At 38.2% G+C, this 18,727-nt stretch overlaps 1 protein-coding gene across 4 annotated transcripts in view; it reads right to left on the reverse strand.

The window, feature by feature from the left end:
* Window positions 1-18,727, reverse strand: part of LOC121287141 (beta-1,4-galactosyltransferase 5-like) — a 114,439-nt gene that overhangs the window by 58,096 nt on the left and 37,616 nt on the right. The window contains exon 1 of one of the 4 annotated variants that reach the window (XM_041204714.1): window positions 8,272-8,333. The exons of the other annotated variants lie outside the window; for them this stretch is intronic. Within the exon in view, the coding sequence (XP_041060648.1) occupies window positions 8,272-8,299 (28 nt within the window). The 5' untranslated portion in view covers window positions 8,300-8,333. Of the gene's footprint in view, window positions 1-8,271; window positions 8,334-18,727 lie in introns of those variants that run through there. 4 annotated transcript variants of the gene reach the window in all.

Genomic DNA, 18,727 nt, shown 5'->3' on the forward strand with positions numbered 1-18,727 from the left:
GGTTCATTTTCACGGCTGAAGTTTCCACTAAAATTTATTTGCATAACCACAAACCTAAAAACCTTCTACAAACCTTGATGTATTCACAAGTGTAACCTTCTAGCAGTTTTATTAAACCCATTTTAGGCATTATCACTTAGTAAACGTCCATTTGTCCACCTCCATACACATTGTAATTTTTCTTAGTAAATTAAGTATTTTTTGGTGTGAAAAAAAAACTTTAAAATATAGCCCCTAGTACCCAATAAAAAGAGCACAATTTGAAGAGCTTTGACCACAAAATCAGTCGAATATCACTGTTGACCTGGGGGAGTGTCTAGTTTTGTGGGTGGTCAAGGAACTGGTGTAAAAGATTGCAAAAAAAAATGCAAACAAGAATGACTGTGTGTGTGTGTAATTCACATGTTTAAAATTGTCCCAATCTCATGATGGTCTGGCATATTTTGCCTGATATATTGCACCATTTTAACTTATGTAAATCAAGAATGCCTTTGAACTAACCTTAGTGAAGGAGGATGAAATCAAAGAGAAGTTGGGCCAATGCTTTATGCGTGTAGAAAACCCGAGAACAAAGGCAGAAAAAGTAGCTGCAAATTAAGAAATGGCAACTAGAATCAACCTGGAAAAAAATTAGAACAGCACTGAAAGAATTGAGGAACAGCAAAGCAGTATGACCAAATGAGACACTGGTGGAACTACAGACCTGCTGAGGTGAATATGGGAATCCAAGTCCTGAACAAGCGACTCAGTTGTGTTATAAGAGAAAATCCCAAGGGAATGTAGGCAAAGCATTTTGGGACCATTATTCAAAGGAAATGGAGGCAATTCAAAATCACAAGAACTACTGAAGAATTAATTCCTAGGAAATCCCACCACACATATCAAGATATAGGAGGCAGTCATGGACCAGAGATGGAGAAAAATAGTGGAATCCAAAGAGGTCAGTTCAGATTCATGCCCAGAAGAAGCACCACCAATGCCATTTTTGTTTTGAGACAAATTGAGAAATATTGGATATTGGGAAGGCCAATGCAATATGAAGATTTGTTCATCAATCCAGAGAAGGCTCACGACTGGGGATGGAGAAAGTCTGGAGGTGTGCTAGAATTCGTGGAGTCCCCAAGAAGTATGTACGACTGTTACAGAACATGTCCAAGGAGTGCCAGATAAGAGTAAGAAGCAGTGCGGGGGAAGTGAAAGTTTTGAAGCCAAAGTTAGATTATACCAGTGATTGGCATTGAGCCCCTTCCTTTACTCGATTGTCATGGGTGTTCCAACTGAGCAAGTGAGACAGAAAATGCCATGGTCAATGATGCTCACAGATGATTTTGAGCTACGTGGTGATGATGGTGAGAACGTGACCAAGTATCTGAATAATGGAAGACAATACACCAAGGATTCAATTTATGGATTGTCAGTTTGAGCCTAGGGAACAGGGTCAGAGTGAAGATGTAAAGATTGTGGTTGAAGATTCAGAAAAAGTGAATAGCTTCAGGTACCTGGGGTCTGTGGTGGCAGAAGATGGAAATATGGAAATGGAAACTAAGCCATGGATTGGCTCTGGCTGGAGTAATGGAAGAAGTGTAATGGAGTCTCATGTGAATAAAATTATCGCCAAAATTGAAAGGAATATTTTACAAGACAGTTGCGAGTTTGGCCTTAATATACAGTGCAGAAACTTGGGCAACATCAGAGAGAAGAACAATGACTGGATACAAGTGAGAATGCAGATGCCGAGATGGATGTGTGGAGTAATAAGGGAATATAAACACATCAGCGGTTTGTGGGGGGGGGGGGGGGTGCAAGGCAGTGAAGATCATGGGAGCAACAAAGATAGTAGCTCAGAAGAGATCGAAAAAGTACAGTATCCAGTTTCTCCTTTGGAGAGAAAGAGGAAATATGGTGAGCTAAGTAATGGACTGCCAGGAAGGAGGATAACAGCAAGGCTCAAGACTAGATGAAAAAATGCAGTGGGGAGAGAGAGACTGAAATGTAGTGGGATTGAAAGAGGAGCGACTAATAGGAGGAGATAGAGAAGGTGGTTAACCAACATTATGGCAGTCCCAAGAAAAATTGGTAAAACCAAAAGACGATAACAAAAGGTGTAAGTGAGCAGAAACTCTACCTCAATGTTTGAAGCATTTATGGACTGAACTCATTATCATAATCTGAACCGTTTGTAAAAAATTAATCTGAATAATTACAATTAGGACTTTTTTAAATCAGAAATTTCCATGGTTTCTCATTTTATATCATTCAAGACATCACACCTAGAGAACTGTTGTACAGTTTTGGTCACCTTAGGTCACACCTAGAGAACTGTATATGTTTTGGTCTTTTTACTTAAAGGAGGGATATACTTGCATTGGAAACAGTTCAGTTCATTGGGCTGATTCCTGGGATGAGGGATTGTCCTATGAGAAAAGGTTGACCAGGTTGGGCCTATACCCATTGGAGTTTAGAAGAATGAGAGGTCACCTTATTTAAACATAAGATTCTGAGGGAGCTTGACAGGGTAGATGCTGTGAGGAAGTTTTCCCCTCATGGGGGAGTCTAGAACTGGGAGGCACAATTTCAAAATAAGCAATCTCCCATTTAAGTCAGAGGAGGAGGAATAGTTTTCTCTTTTAGAAAATAGGAGGAGTAAGCCATATAGCCCTTCAAGGCCACTCCATCAATGAGATTCAATGAGATCATGGCCGATCTTCTAAACATCATTTTCCTGCACTATCCCCATATCCTTTGATGTTTTTAATATGTAGAAATCCAACGATCTGAGTCTTGAACATATTCAACGACTGAGCCTCCACAGTCCTCTGGGGAAATGAATTTCAAAGATTCACTATCCTGAGTAAAGAAATTCTTCTTCACCTTCTCATCTCCGTGTTAAATGACTTGCCCCTTATTCTGAGACGGTGCCCCCTGGTCCTAGAGCCCATAGCTAGGGGAAATATTCTTCTGACATCTACCCCGTTGAGTCCTGTGAAAATTTTGTCTGTTTGAGTGAGATCACCCATAATTATTCTAAATTCCAGAGAATTAAGGCCCAGTCTATTTAATCTTTCCTCATAGGACAATCCCTCCACCCCAGGAATTAATCTGTGAACCTCTGTTGCACTCCCTCCATGGCAAGTATATCTTTCCTTAGATAAAGGAGACCAAAACTGCACACAATTCTCCAGGTGCAGTCTCACCAAGGCTCCATATAATTGTAGTAAGACATCTATACTCCTATACTCAATCCTCTTGCAATAAAGGCCAAAATACATCTTTAATTGCTTGCTGTACCTGCACGTTAGATTTCAGGGGGTCATTAAGTTTTTTTGAATTCTCTTCCACAAAGAACAGATGAGGCTGTGCTATTGAATATATTCAAAGCTAACCAGACAGGTTTTTGATCAACAGGGAGTCAAGGGTTATGGGGGAAGGCAGGAAAGTGAAATTAAGGCCACAATCAGATCAGCCTTGATCTTATTGAAAGGCAGAGCAGGTTTGAGGGGCCAAATGACCTCCTCCTGCTCCTATTTATCTTAGGTTATGTCCAAGAGGTCAGGCATTGCACAGAGTTTACTTAATTCAACTTAATGGGCGAGAAGGAACCACAATAAAATGAAACAAGTATTTGACATTTAATAAAACCAGTTGGTTTTCCCAAAGCATTTCTCTGAGCAAAATTACAAGTTCCCATTTCCTCAAACTATCTGTGTATTACTTTACACTTCCTGCTGTCCTCTTTGTTATCTTCTGAAAAAATTGCTCCCAAAAGCTGCTTGAATCATTTGTCTTTATTCCATTCTCTCTCCTTTGCTCTATTATGTTTTTCTTTCCCTTAGTCTCCTTTCACCCACTGTTTGCATTTGTTCTGTATGCTTAATGCACATTTAGAATGAACTATTCCGTACTTTACTCAAGGCACAAATAGTTGCATTTGTCTCTTCAAATTTTGGTTTGTGACCTATTTTTCTCCTGCTGTTTGATTGCATCCTACAGCACAGAGCTCACCATTTGGCCCATTACACCTGTGCTGGTGATCTGAGTTACCGGTATCCAATTAATCCCACTCCCTTATTCTCTCCCCATAGCATTAATTATTTTCTCTTCAAGTATTTATCAGCTTCCCTTTGAAAGTCATAATTAAAACTGGTTCCTCCACCCTTCTATATTACAGTGTGTTGCATAACTTTTCATTCATTCTGGTACAGCAGAAGAGAAAAACTGGCAGTACAAATATGTTCTTTAAAATAATGGAAGAAGGGGCCAGAAAACTGTCTTTTATATCTGGGCCAGAGTTATGGAAAAGATTGTGACAGTGCTTTATGAGGCAGATTCAGCCGCATGAGGCAAGGCTAGGGAGTGAGAATATATATCAGTGAGGACAGTGGGATGGAAATGGTGTTTGGTGGTGGGGTTGGAAGAAGAGGGTATGTGCCCCCGAGGCATGTGAAGCAGTGAATGATTAGGCAACAATGCATGTGAAGTGGTGACTGAATAGATGGCGAGAAATGATGTAAAGTGTATTGGGGTCAATGAGGCAATTAAGTGATATGAATTAAGGACAAAAACTAACTAACTCCTTTGCAGTCCTTGGAGAACTGAAAGTTGGGGTCTCATTCAGTGTGGTCATTTTTTTAAAAAAATGATGTTTTAGGGAACTGCACATTTTATTAGGAAGGGAGCTAAGAGTTATTAAATATTAAAATTTTCTTTTAAATCAAGTTTTCTTTCAGGAGATTAAATTCACAGGATAGTCACATGCAGGGACTGTGGGTCAGAAATCAGACAAAGCATGTGTTCAATGTATTCAGATGACCTCAGATAACTGGGAGGCGGGACAATATTAAAACATTCCAGGGAACATTCAGATGTGGGAGTTATAGGTTTATTGGTGCTTTATTACATTAAATTGCTGTCAGCAAGTAATGAGATGCTTTGTGCCTGTACTAAATGTGGAAGCTGGCAATGGGAACTCTAGTGTGGTTATTTAGCTTAATAACTGTTCAGCTCACTTAACTGATGCCAAAGGTATCAAAAATCAGGAAGTGTAGGAGTATTGGTCCAAGATAGGAATTTCTCTGCAATGCAAATTGAGCAGCTGACCGATGGGAAACTGAAGCACTGCAGCATCACAAATAGTGCAGAATGTAATTACAGCATAAGTTTACACAGGCAGGTTCCATTCTCAGTATGGACACAGGAAGTTATAATGGCAAAAGGGGAGAGGAGTGTATACAGACATTAGTATCTTTATTAAAGATAGACTTGATTATAAACTTGCCTCAGTATCTGAATACCAGGTTGGAATTTTGAAACAAAACAAAAAATAAATTTGAAAAATGTTCCTATTTTTAAATGACCTGAAAGCACACATGAACCAGGATTTCTTTTTAAGTAGTATTGGCAAGACTAATGCCATCTTCCTGGTTCTCAACAGAACATTCACAACTTAGCTCAATTCCACCTATATCCTCAACTGCTTCCTTAGACTGAACTCGGTGTGCCGGCTCAGAGCTGGTTCACTGAACTTATTCAAATCCCACATGTCAAGTAATACCAGGACTGCCTATTTGAATCTCTGAATCGCTTCTGACATTTTTTTTTGACATCTCCAGGCTCAACTTTCTCAAGACTCTTTTCAGTGGTTCCTTTTTAATTGATGCATTAACTTCAGTCTTCTAGTCCTCATTAACAGCTTCGCCCGGTCCTTTCTGCATCTTACCCCAGTCCAAACATTTTACTTTTGAGACTGGACTACACTGCATTCCACTTCCACTATTAACATAGGGGGCCTTAGCTAACTTGCAATGATCTTCATCTCAATCAATTCTTGTGGCAAAAAACTTCAAACAATTGTGCAAATAAATTTCTTCCAACTTCTCTCCTCATTCTCAATTACAAATTTAAGTTTAAAATTGCTCATCATCACTATCCATATGCACCAAAAAGCAGCTGTGTTAAATCTTAGCATTCTTTGCTCCACTGGAAGATGACCCAAAGTCAAGTGTCTCCTCATTACTAGCTTCTTTTATCTGGCATTATCCAGGTATATCTAAAATGTATGCTATCAGACTTTCACATCCTTTCGAAGATGGGTCCCCAAAAACTGCACAGTACTGTTTTCTATAAATTTTGTTATCTATGCCATTATTTGTAAAACACAAAGGCAGGTGGTCTGGTTTTTATGGCTTTAGTCGCCTGTATTCACATTTACACGGAATTGTGTATTTGAACTACAGGTATCTGTTCATCCACAGCTTCTAGCACCTTTGTATCGTTTGTATATGCACTGTTCCCCAACTGCATCACACATCTATTGTTCTAATAATATTTGCCTTAAATCTTTTATGGTCTCTTCACTGTTTGACAAATTTCTTACTTTAAACTCAAGACTGTACTCCCCAAACTCAAATCATCCATATAAAAACAGGTCTTAAACAGGAGGAATATAAACAAAGCTAGCATCACTGTGTGGATTTGAATGTAAGGTGTTAATGTTGCAAATGTTGTGACAATGGAGTGCATGCTCTAGTTGTGATTAAGAGTTGCTGATACTAATTGGGGAGAGATGAGGGCACAGTCTCCACCTGTGTGGGGAAACTATATGAAAGGGAAAAGTAGCCTGCACTTATGTTATACTATATTTTGTGAATAAACCTCATGTCGAAGTCAGACTGGCTCCAGCTTCTTCCTCTGCCAGATGGATATTCACCACATAAACTTTAAGATATGGCCTCTTAAGTTAAAAGATGACAGAAATGGGAAGTTAGGTTAAGTGTGCAAAGCAGGACAATATACAAATTAATAGTTTGAGTAGAAAGATAAACTACAAAAAGAAATGAGATGACGCATATTGGGAGGGCAAGAGGAAAATATGCAATAAATGAAACTCTGGAGAAGGGCAATGATAATTCAGAAATCAGACAAACATGTGTTAGAGAGGCAAGCAAATAAATTGATGTGGGCATAGATGCAATGCTAAGACTTAAGTTAGATAAGTGTGTCCAGCTTTGAATGCATAACTGTCAATACCAAACAAGCACAAGGAAGAAAATTTACAAACCTGATACCAAAGAGACGGGCTTTAATGAATGAGACACCAAAGAAAGTGGCTCTGGAAAAGCAGATCAGGTTGAATAGTTTTGATAAATACTTAAATTAATTGGTAGGCCAATGACTAAAAGGCAGGAAGGCATGATGACCAATAGAACATTTTTTATTTAGAGGGTTGTTACAGCATGCATAATGTTCTCCCATTAATATGACAGAAGCAGAATGTACAACAGCTTTTTTCAAAAACAAGAGAAGTGGATAAATATTTGAAAACACACTTTAAAAGGATATTGAAAATTGCAAGAAAATGGGACTAAGCAGATAGCTCTTCCAGACAGAAATGACCTCCTCCTGTTTTATGAAGTTCTTGGATTTTAAGGTTTGGAACAAAATGGTCCTGTTTGAAGGGCTACCATGAAGTGCAATGCAGCTAAAGTCTGTGCACGTTCATAAAACGGAACAATTTTGCATTTGCTTGTGTTACAATATTGTCTGCAGAATATTTAAACAAAAAGGCCATTTCAGCCTTTAAAAAGATGTTTACAAATGCAAACAGCATTTAGCTGGATGGCTTGCTTTACCACTGGCAATATAATTAGAACTCAAAATGCAATATGTTCATTTGGCAATCTCAGTGAACCCTCCCTTGCAGGCCAACTACCCAATCACTATTAATCAGGCTAGTCATCTACCGAAGCTGGAACACTATGTTCGTTGAGTCAATTGTTTGTATTCTTCAGGTAATTAGACTTTGTTCCAAATTTGTGTCCCAGGAGGTCATCGTTTCATCACTGTTTTTAAGAATGTACAGTTGAGAAATGGAAAATAGAATTCAAATTTAATGTTGAGGCAGGAAACATGGATCATCTTAGACTTGAAAATTAAACTGTTCTAAATGCATTCTATATTTAAAATAGAGTTCATGAGAAGGAAGGCATAACTCTAAATACCACTTTCAAGTAGAATGTTGAAATTTATGCAATAGAATGCAGTGGCATTAGCCTTCACTCTCACAAATGTGCAACAATACCCAAGAAGGAAGCAAGACAGAAGTGACAGATTTTAGAATAGTTCACACAATGAAGGACATAGTTGCTATTGGGCCTGGGGAGGAGTAGTAATAACACTAGTAAAAATAGACTTTTATGAATTTGCTGTGTTCTAGTTCCAAGTGAATCAATTTGACTACAAATGGTGTTAATTATACCAAAAATGTGGTCATACCTTTTTTTGGAATGCAAGAATTGTGCATTGTAGATTGAGCCCGTCAGCCGTCTTGTATGACATGCTTTTAGAAACTTAGGTTACAGTTCTTTTGTGGGGTGGTTAACATTTCTTCCATTTCAAACCTTGCAACATTCTGTAAACTAAAACATTTACTGCAATTGTAAAAACCTAAAATGTAGGCGAATTTAAATTTTTCATACTTTGTGGCAAATATCAGTACAAGGATCCCATCATATCCAAGACCCACTATGTAGACCAAAAAAAATGCCCTACCATTCAATGAATTTAAAAAAACTTCCAAATTCATTCATAGGATCTGTGCATTACTGACAAATCCAGCAATTATTGCCTATCCCTTTTTCATCAAGAAAGTCACAGTGAGCCACATTCTTTAACCACTACAATCCGAGTGATAAAAGGTGTTCCCCGCTATAAGGTCAGGAGTTCCAGAGTTTTGACACAGCAACAACAAAAGTACAATATATTTCCAAGTTGGTATGGAAGGGTATTTGGAGGCTACCGTTATCCTTCTAGATAGTCGTGGTTACAGGCTGTCAATCAAGCCTTCAAATTGCTGTAGTATGTCTTGTAGATGGTGTACACACTGCAGCCACCTTGAACCAGTGGTGAAGGGAGTTAAGGTTTAAAGGTGGTGGATGGGTTGCCATCAAGCAGATATATTTGTCCTGGACAAAAACAAAAACAGAAATATCTGGAAAAACTCAGCAGGTCTGGCAGCATCGATGGAGAAGAGCACAGTTGATGTTTCGAGTCCTCATGACCCTTCAACAGAACTAAGTAAAAATAGGAAAGGGGGATATTTCACCCCTTTCCTATTTTTACTTAGTTCTGTTGAAGGGTCATGAGGACTCGAAACATCAACTGTGCTCTTCTCCACCGATGCTGCCAGACCTGCTGAGTTTTTCCAGGTATTTCTGTTTTTGTTTTTGTTTTGGATTTCCAGCATCCGCAGTTCTTTGCTTTTATCTTTGTCCTGGATGTCAAGCTTGAGTGTTTTTGGAGCTGCACTCATCCAGGCAAGAAGTGAGTGTTCCATCACACTCCTGACATGTGACTTGCAGATGGTGGAGGCTTGGAGTCAGGAGGCGAGTCTCTCACCATAGAATACCCAGCCTCTAACCTACTCTTGTCACAGTAGGTTATGTGGATAGTCCAATTAGGTTTCTGGTCAATGATGACCCATGTCCCTGGAAGTTAACAGTGGGGGAGTTTGACAATGGTAATTGAATATCAAGATGTGGTGGTCAGGCTCTTTTTTTTTTGGAGATGGTCATTACCTGGCACTTGTGTGGCATGAATGTTATTTGCCACTATGAGCCCAGGCTGGGTGTTGTTCAGATCTTGCTGCAATGGTACTGAACAGTAAAAACATTGAACATCCCCACTTCTGTCATAATGGAGGAAAGGTCCTTGATGAAGCAGCTGATGATTCAGCTTAGGGTACTGCTCGGAGGAACTCCTGCAGCAATGCACTGGAAATTGTATCACAGGGATTTAAAGGGGAAGTATTTTCTCAGTACAATTAACCACAGTAGATTTATTTGACAATGGTACATATCGCCTCAAGCAACATCCGTCAGGCGTTGGACAGTAACTCATTTATAGCTGGACGGTGTTGAGGGAACAAAGCATAATGATTGTTTGCCGAGGCGTTTGAGTCACTATCTCCAATCACCTCTCATTTCCATTCTGTGGACATATTAATTCTTCATCGGCTGCACTATTATAAGCATCAAAGACCATTTGAGATGGAAAAAAAAGTATGTTTATCTGTTGCAGCTTACAATAATTTTAAAGGCCCCCTCAAAAGCCCTGATGCTTTCTGCTCCACTTTTCAAACTTCAACATGAAAGTACATAAAGTCCAAAGCACAGAATTCATCAATTGATGCATTATCAAACACAACTAATAAGCACTGCAGATAGGACAGTGTGGCATTGCTCATGTGCCTCAAGAAGGAATTTGGAATATCCCATTACAGGAGATATCCCTCCCTAAATCATCTTCCCTACATTCAAGCTTTTCTCCAACACATCAGACCAGTAAGTCGCAGCAGCTTAAAAAAAGCCTAATGTTATCTTTACATAGCATACCCCTAACATGTTACATTAAAAGTTACTTGATGGTTTCCCCCTGTCCCTCCCTGGCCCAGGGCATTTGTACACCTCAACATTATCCAAGTTCAGCTAACTTAGCATTGATTGGGATCATCTTGCTATCTATGACTCAGTGCTGCATTAGGCAAAGTATTTGCTCACTAGCTCTTCAGGGATGGTTATTTCTTCTACTTAGTAATCAATAAATGAATCTACAATGTGGAAAAAAAAAACAAAAAAAAACAGAAAATGCTGGAAATACTTTTTAAAAAACTCTTCCATGGATGCGGGCATCACTGACTAGGTCAGCAGCCGTTTATGTTCTCCAAAGAAACAACAAGTTAACCTTTCAGGTGTGGACTCTTTGTCAGCACTGGATGATGTTCCAGATGAACAGCAATTTTTAAAAGCAAAACAAAAAAAAAAGAATGGGAACGAGAGGGAACAATCTATAAAAGTGAACATGAAATAAAGAAAATGGTTTAATGGCAAATTTGATATTCACAAAAGGGAGTAGGAGTCACGACAAAATTAAAGAGAATTGTGAGACAAAGTGTTAATGACTAAAATGGGTGAGAGGCAGGTGGGACTGGAAGAACAAAAAGCTGGCAAACTGGCAGGCTACAGGAACTTGGAAGGAGAAAACGTGTAGGGTGCCACAAAGTGCAGACTGCCATTAATGGAAGGTTATCACTCCTAACACCAAGCTGTCCATCCACCTTCCACCCATCCCACACTGTCGGAACCTCCTGAATAAAAGGTCTGAAGTTATTAAAGTCAGTACAAAAGTCAGATTGCTACCTTTTTTCTAATAGGGAGCTGTTAAAGTGCAGTTTTTAGAGCTGGCTTTGACCTTTATTGCAACAATGTTGAAGGCAAATACTAGAGATCACAGTCACTCAAATAATATGCAACAGGAAGCTTGGGGTTGCGCATGTGGGCAGAACAGAATCTACTATTTTAATTATTCTTATAATCTTATATTAATTCACACTATCATGTCAACCATCCATTTTCTCACAATAAATTTCTGTGCATGTACGTGCCAGCATTTATTTTCCTTCCTTTCCCCTTTCTTTAGTTCATTTTTTTTTTAAATGAACCGTTCATCTGAAATATCTTCCAGTTCTGGCAAAGAGTTCACAGCACAAATATTAATCTCCATGGAGAAAAAGACAAGTAGAGTTTAGATATTTTGAACTTTTGTACACAATGCTTGGCTAGATTAGAGCAGATTTTAGTTGGAGTGCACAGAAATTTATTAGGTACCAGGAACTTATGTTGTCATTCACCTAAAGATGCCAGTTAGTATTATGGTTTATTTTGAAAACAGATCTCTCGAAATGAGATCAACAAGTAATGTGGAGCAAACACACTGAAGGAAAGCAATTTCATGGAAGATTAGATATCAAATACAACTGCCAATTTATTTTAAGCCATTTGTGTCAGAAAAAATCTGACTCAAAAAGTTTAAGAGCAACTTACAAATTCAACCAAAAGCAAAATGAATCTTCACTAATGTAATAGTCTGTTGAATTCTGAATCAGACTTTCCTTTGGTTGATTTTTACATTTCCATTATAAATTGCTATGTCCACATTTGCTTTCCAGTGGTAGAAGGCAATATCTGCATTATTGGTATGAGTATAATTACATTATGAGTTTACGTAGACAGTTTCTATTATAAGTGCGGATGTGGGAATTCAGAACATGGTGACAGGAAATGCTAATCTAAACTTTAATGCAACATTTATAGACAATGCAGGTTTTTTCGTAATTAAGATGGTTGGAGCGGATGCCTTTTGTCCTCTCATATTTGCATATTGCTAACAAAACAGGGAAGGTCTCGAACGAGAGCAAACATGACCTTGGATAACACCGTGGGTAGAAAGTAAAAACAGTGTTAAATTTTAAGAGTTTGATAGGAGAAACAGGAATTGTAAGTGTATGTAAGATGTAAATTTTTAATATGAATTTAAGTGTGATTTAAAAATTTAGCTTCACTACAATTACGGAGCCATTTCTGTTACAAATACATTGTGTCAAAGCTGCTTACTCAGTGATTGACTGGGAGAAAGTAACCTTGTGGTTAATGGTATCGCACAGAACAAGTGTTAAGCAGTGATTCCCTGCAATATCTGGGAATTGCTAGCTTTAAAGTGCTGGTATAAGGCAAGATACTTTTCAATATTTTTGTGTTACACAAAATTATTGGTTAAGTTGATTTCTCTGCCCCACTTCCTGAGCTCCAAATCAGGGAATATTTTCTCAGCAGAGATTTTTAGTGAATAATTTACAGATGTAGAGACAGCAATTAGTCATATTTCCTTCAGGTATCGAGCAAAAAGTTTAGAATGATCTTGTTTCGAACAAAATTAAAATTAGTCACCCATTAAACAACGCATTTCAAAATATATACAAAGTACAAAAAGTTAGATCGTGTAAAGAAAAATTAAATGAGAAAATGCTTATAAAGAGCAATATTTCATAACATAACTGTAATGTTTAACAGGTTATGAATAAATCATAGGATAATATACTCAAAGTATCAGTTGACCAAAGGCTTGGTCAAAGAGTTCCATAAAAGGAGACGATGCAGGCAGAGAAAACTTAAAAAGTTTAGGGCCTCAACAGATTGCACACAGAGGGAGGAGCCAGGCCATGAAGAGATTTCTTTAAAAAAAGATAAGAAATTTTAAAATTGTTTTGCATCATCTGATCTTTTTTGATATGACCTCATTTAAGAGAACAAAGATTTGGAGTGGGGGTGGACAGGGGAGAAAGAGAAACCTTTATAGCACCACAGTAAAAAGCAGCTCAAAGTCTTTTCATCAACAGATTACAAAGGAGCAGATACAGTAATTTATCTGGGAGACTAAAAAAAATTAAGTGATCTTAAAATTCACAAAGTTTTCATTCTGCAGAAATGAAAAAAAATCAAACTCCTAAAATGTTTCAATCCAAAATGGTGCACTTGCGTAGGATTGATCTTAAAAGCTATACACTTTAAAAATGTCCATACAACCACTCAACTGTTCCAATTAGTGTAACTTCAGGTATTGACTCCATGTGTATCAAAGCACTACAAGAGTTCCCATGGCATTTTTTCTAGGTTGAACAATATCCCATAATTTGGTGCATTATGTCAGTAAACATCAATACTTTGCCTCAAACTACATGAATAAGTTTCAAGTGTCTAATTAAACTGCTGATTTCACACTTCCTTGAAAGACAATCTGTCACTGTATACATATTTAAATACTTTAGATGAGGTAATGCAAAATGGAGGGCATGACTGTTGACACCACCTTGTTACATTATTATTTAAAAGGTGATCGCCATCAAAACCAGTATCCAAGCTATAGGAAAATATCCAAGAGCTAGAGCTGTGACACTGTACTTCATTTAACAGTCTACTAAAAAAAAAAAATCATAAAATAAATTAGGCAAATGATTACTTGATAATCAAAGGAAAATTAGTAGTTGAACACCTTAGGAAGAAACAAGAGAACCAAGCCTCAAATTAGCAAATGATAAAATTTCACTCAGTTACACCGTTCTGAAGACTAATACACCCAAAATACCTGCCAATTATTTACCTAATGACAAAACACAATCCAGCCTACGTCTGTGGTAGCAGACTGCTGAATTGCCAATTTTCTTAACCTCCATTTCAAATGCTAACTAAAACAAGACAGAGCACATCAGGACACATCAGAAATTATAACAAAGTCACCACCCGAACTGTTAATCTTTTTCAAATGTTGACACACCTGTACATTCCCAACATTTTTTGTTTTTATTCTAAATAAATAAAATGCAGAATGAAGGTCAATGGGGATAGAATGTCATTTCCATTCTATTAAACACCTTCCTAATGTTTACAATGGAAAATGCTAAATTGTCATCGCCTGTCCCTCAATTCAAGGATGGCATCTACTCAGGGTTGCAAGTTTCTTCCATGGGTCTTCGTGTGACTGAACAGGTCAATTCTCGACCTGCAGATCTTTGGGCATATGGGGCAAGATGTCCACGGGGTAGTGGGAACCAGGGCGCAGGCTTTGCTTTATTTTCTTTCCTTCTTTGCCGTCGCTCTGCCTCATCATTAGGATGTTGAGACTCAAAGCATGGTGCAGCTTGATGGACAAGTTGTCACCATCCTGAACAACTGGTAGCAAGCTCCTCCCAATCATTAATGTCAATGCTGCCACACTAAAGGCGGATTTCTTTGAAGCATTTTCTTTGTCGTCCCCTGGAATGTTGGCCATTTGAGAATTAAGAAAACAGGACCTGGCTAAATAGTAGCTGAGAAACCAACAGAATTCATAGCCAATGCTTTGTGAATGCCAGCTATTAAATGACTTTCTCCACCACAACCTCGCACCGCCTGCCTCCAGCAACTCCACATTCACATGTACAATTTACTCTCTCCCAATGGTAGTAAGTCAAATAAAATCAGGATGAAATGACAACAAAGCCTCCATCCAAGATATTAATTTGACTTTTAAAAATATGTTCATGCAGGTATTCCTAACACATTCAATTTTTGAAAAAAAAAAATCAGGACAATAAAGGTCAACAAGGTCCTTTTCATCAAAAGGTATGCATTGTTGGATGCTGCTGACTACAACGTTAGAGTTAGAAAAAAGGGAAGGGTGGCTGGAAATGACATGATAACCAGAGCCTAATTTTTTAGTGATCAGTTTAACATTATGTAGTTAGAATCTATGCATAAAAGTAGGAGTCCTGACATTTTGATAAAGCCAGATGTTTAACATTCTTCAAAATGTATTATGGAATAAAACATCCAAGTTTGGAACCAAGCCTTGCCATACTTATTAACTTGATCAGCTCCCAATGAATGACAGAATTATTATAGCACAGGAGGCCATTTAACCTATGTCTGCACCAGCTCTCAATGAGCATTTCACTTAGTGTCACTCTCCTGCCTTCTCCCCACCTGCAAATTCTTCCTTTATGACAGCCTAATTCCCTTTAGAATGTTTCAGTTGAACCTGCCCCCACCACACTCAGGCAGTACATTCTAGACCTCACCCACTTGCTGCGTGAAAAAGTTTTTCCTCATGTCGCTTTTGCTTCATTTACCAAATACTTCAAATCTGTGCTATCTGGCTCCTTTCATGGGTGGGAATAGGTTTTCCCTATCTACTCTGTCCAGACCCATGATTTTGAATACCTCTATCAAATCTCCTCTCAGCCTTCTCTTCTCCAAGGAAAACAGCCCTAACTTCTCCTATCTTCATACCTAAAGCTCCTCATCCCAGAAACCATTCTCCTGAATTTTTACTACACTCTCTCCAATGCCTTCACATTTTTTCCTAAAGTGCAGCACCTAGAAGTGGACACAATACTCCAGCTAAGGCCAAACTAGCATCCTATACAAGTTCAACCTTTGCTCTTGTACTCTGTATGCTTTATTAACCTGTATGCTCTCAACGTGATAAAGACAAAAAAACTGCGGATGCTGGAAATCCAAAACAAAAACAGAATTACCTGGAAAAACTCAGCAGGTCTGGCAGCATCGGCGGAGAAGAAAAAAGAGTTGACGTTTCGAGTCCTCAAAAGACTCGAAACGTCAACTCTTTTCTTCTCCGCCGATGCTGCCAGACCTGCTGAGTTTTTCCAGGTAATTCTGTTTTTGTTATGCTCTCAACGTGTCCTGCCACCTTCAGTGACATACACCCAGGTCCCTCTGCTCCTGCAGCCCCATTAGAATTGTGCCTTTGATTTTATATTGTCTCTCCATATTCTTCCTACCATGTTGAACTTCATCTGCCAACTGTCTGCCCATTCCACCAATTAGTCTGTCTTTTTGAAGTTCTATACTATCTGTCTTACACTGCTTCCACGTTTCATATCATCCACAAACATTGAAATTGTGCCCTGTACATCATGGTCTAGGCCATGATTATACGTTTGCCCAAGTTTAGAAGATTAATGGATGATCTAATTGAGGTGCGTAAAATGATTAAAGAAGTTGATTGGGTAGAGAGAGGAACTATTTCCTCTACTTTGGAGGTTGCGGTGGGAGGGGGGGGGGGGGGGGGGAAGAGGCAGCAGCACAAGGATGCAGAGGGGTCCAGAACAAGGAGCCTAACTTTAAAATTACAGCTAGGTTGTTCAGGGGTAATGTCAGGAAGCACTTCTTTACACAAAGCCAAGTGAAAATCTGGAACACACTCTAGAAAATCTGCATTAGGCTCGGGGTCAATTGTAAATTTCAAAACAGAGATTGATTTTTGTTGGGCAAGACCATTAGGGGTTATGGAACCAAGGCAGGTAGTTTAGGATTAAAATACAGATCAGCCAAAATCTAACTGAAAAGACAGAACAGGCTAGAGTGGTTGAATGGCCTCCTCCTGTTCCAAGACAAATATATAGATTGTGCACAAAGGAATTTATTTGTGAAAGCATTGACTAGGAGATATGATCAAATCTTTTTTCTAAACTATGCATATTTTCCTATCAATATTCTACAAAAGATTGGAATGCTAATGTTTGTTTTTCCATAGCTTCCAAGTAGCAAACCATATTTAACATAAATAAAAGCAATCAAAAACACAAATGCTGGCAATCTGAAATATAAATAGAAAATGCTAGACACATATAGCACTGGTCTCCTCATCTGATGCAGTGAATTAAATCAAGTCATTTTTATTGTAACAATAAAGCTAGGAGGAAATTTAACAGGTGTGTTGAAAATCATTAGTGAATTTCAAGAAATACAAGTTTGCTTCACAAGAGCATCCATCATGGCTCCTCCAGTTCTAACAAGCAGACATAAGGCAGTGGGAGTCAAGTCTCATAATCATAAGCTGGTCCAACTACTTACAGGAATGACTGTGTTACTGAACTAAAGGGACCATCTACAGCAGATGCAAATTTATTATAGAAGTATTTTAGACTTTGTTCTTAATTCAGAGAATCAAACATTTTTACTAGTAGGCTAGCAAGTAGTGGTCAAGGTTCCACTTTTCCCTTCTAGATATTTAGTCAAATTTAATAATTTTTGCAGTTGTGTCAGAGACTAATGCAGCAAGCTAGTTTAACGTCATACAAAATAGAAACACCTGGTCTTGGCTTAGAGTTCATTTCAACTCTATCAGTCTTTTAATGATTATTCCAGCTGAATTAGTTCTCCAACTAGCCAAAGAACAACCAATTTGCAACCAATTCCCAGTGCAAAAAAAATTAATAAAAATGCTAATTTTCAGTATTCCACAGTAATAAAACGTTTGACCTCAAGAGTTGGCTAAAACAGCGAAGAGGAAATTGAAATGTATCATGAGTCATTTATAAATATTCAGCCATTTTCTTCTAACAGAGGAAACAATGGGTTCATCAAGTAGGCTTTTTACAAAAAAAAAGGCCTTTAGTTTAACCCTCCATACTGATGCACTACTTAGAACTGGAATTTTTGGAGGAAAGATTGCTTTTATTTTAAAATATATATTCCATTAGGATGGAAAATGTGTCATCAGACAATAAGTTTTCCAGATCATGATCAGGACAGACTACAGTGAACACAATTCCAATGTCCAGCTTAACAGCAGCTTTGTCAAAGACCAAAGATAGAATGAATATATGGCCCACCTGTCAGCAACTGGTCTACAATACTGACATTAATTAATTTGAACATCTGGGGTGAAAGTGAAACTTGTGAAATCTCCTTATAAAAGATTTTCTTGGCTTAAAGTAGTATATATTAGAGTTATCATGAACACGGAACTTAAACCATGTTGTAATGTTTTGAAATGTACCTTTAACTCAAAGTAAAGCAGAGAATTCTGGATAAACATCTGAACTTGAAGACATGCCAATGTGATCAGGTTGCCATAGGGAGAAAAGTCAAACAAATTCACTAACTTTTAATGGCCCTTGACCTGGAAGCATTAGTAATAAGGAAAATTTGTAATTATTCCAAAATATTTGGGGGGAAATCTGCAATTGTGTTTAAAAATGTTTGATAAAGACTGAGTTTGTATCACCTACTTATAAAAGGGAATAAAAGTTTATATCACTTGTAAAATTGTAAATTTTTGGATAAGAAATACTTGTCCAGGTGATCTGATAACCCTTGACCTGGATGCAGTACCAACAGGAAGCACGTTGAAAAACAGTGGTCATGTGGCACACAGACAGAAAGAGGAATGGGGAGAGCTGGAAAGGAGGAGAGGTGGTCAACAAGTCAGAGAGGTGGATTCCTAAGCGGTTGGAAAACACATTTAGGACTGCTGCCATTGTTACTTACTTCCATGCGACTGAATGCCAAGAATCAGCCATACTGTGTGAAAGCAAAGATGGTTCTGGTGGATA

This window comes from Carcharodon carcharias, chromosome 14 (genome assembly GCF_017639515.1).
Source record: "Carcharodon carcharias isolate sCarCar2 chromosome 14, sCarCar2.pri, whole genome shotgun sequence".
Lineage (NCBI taxonomy): Eukaryota > Metazoa > Chordata > Chondrichthyes > Lamniformes > Lamnidae > Carcharodon > Carcharodon carcharias.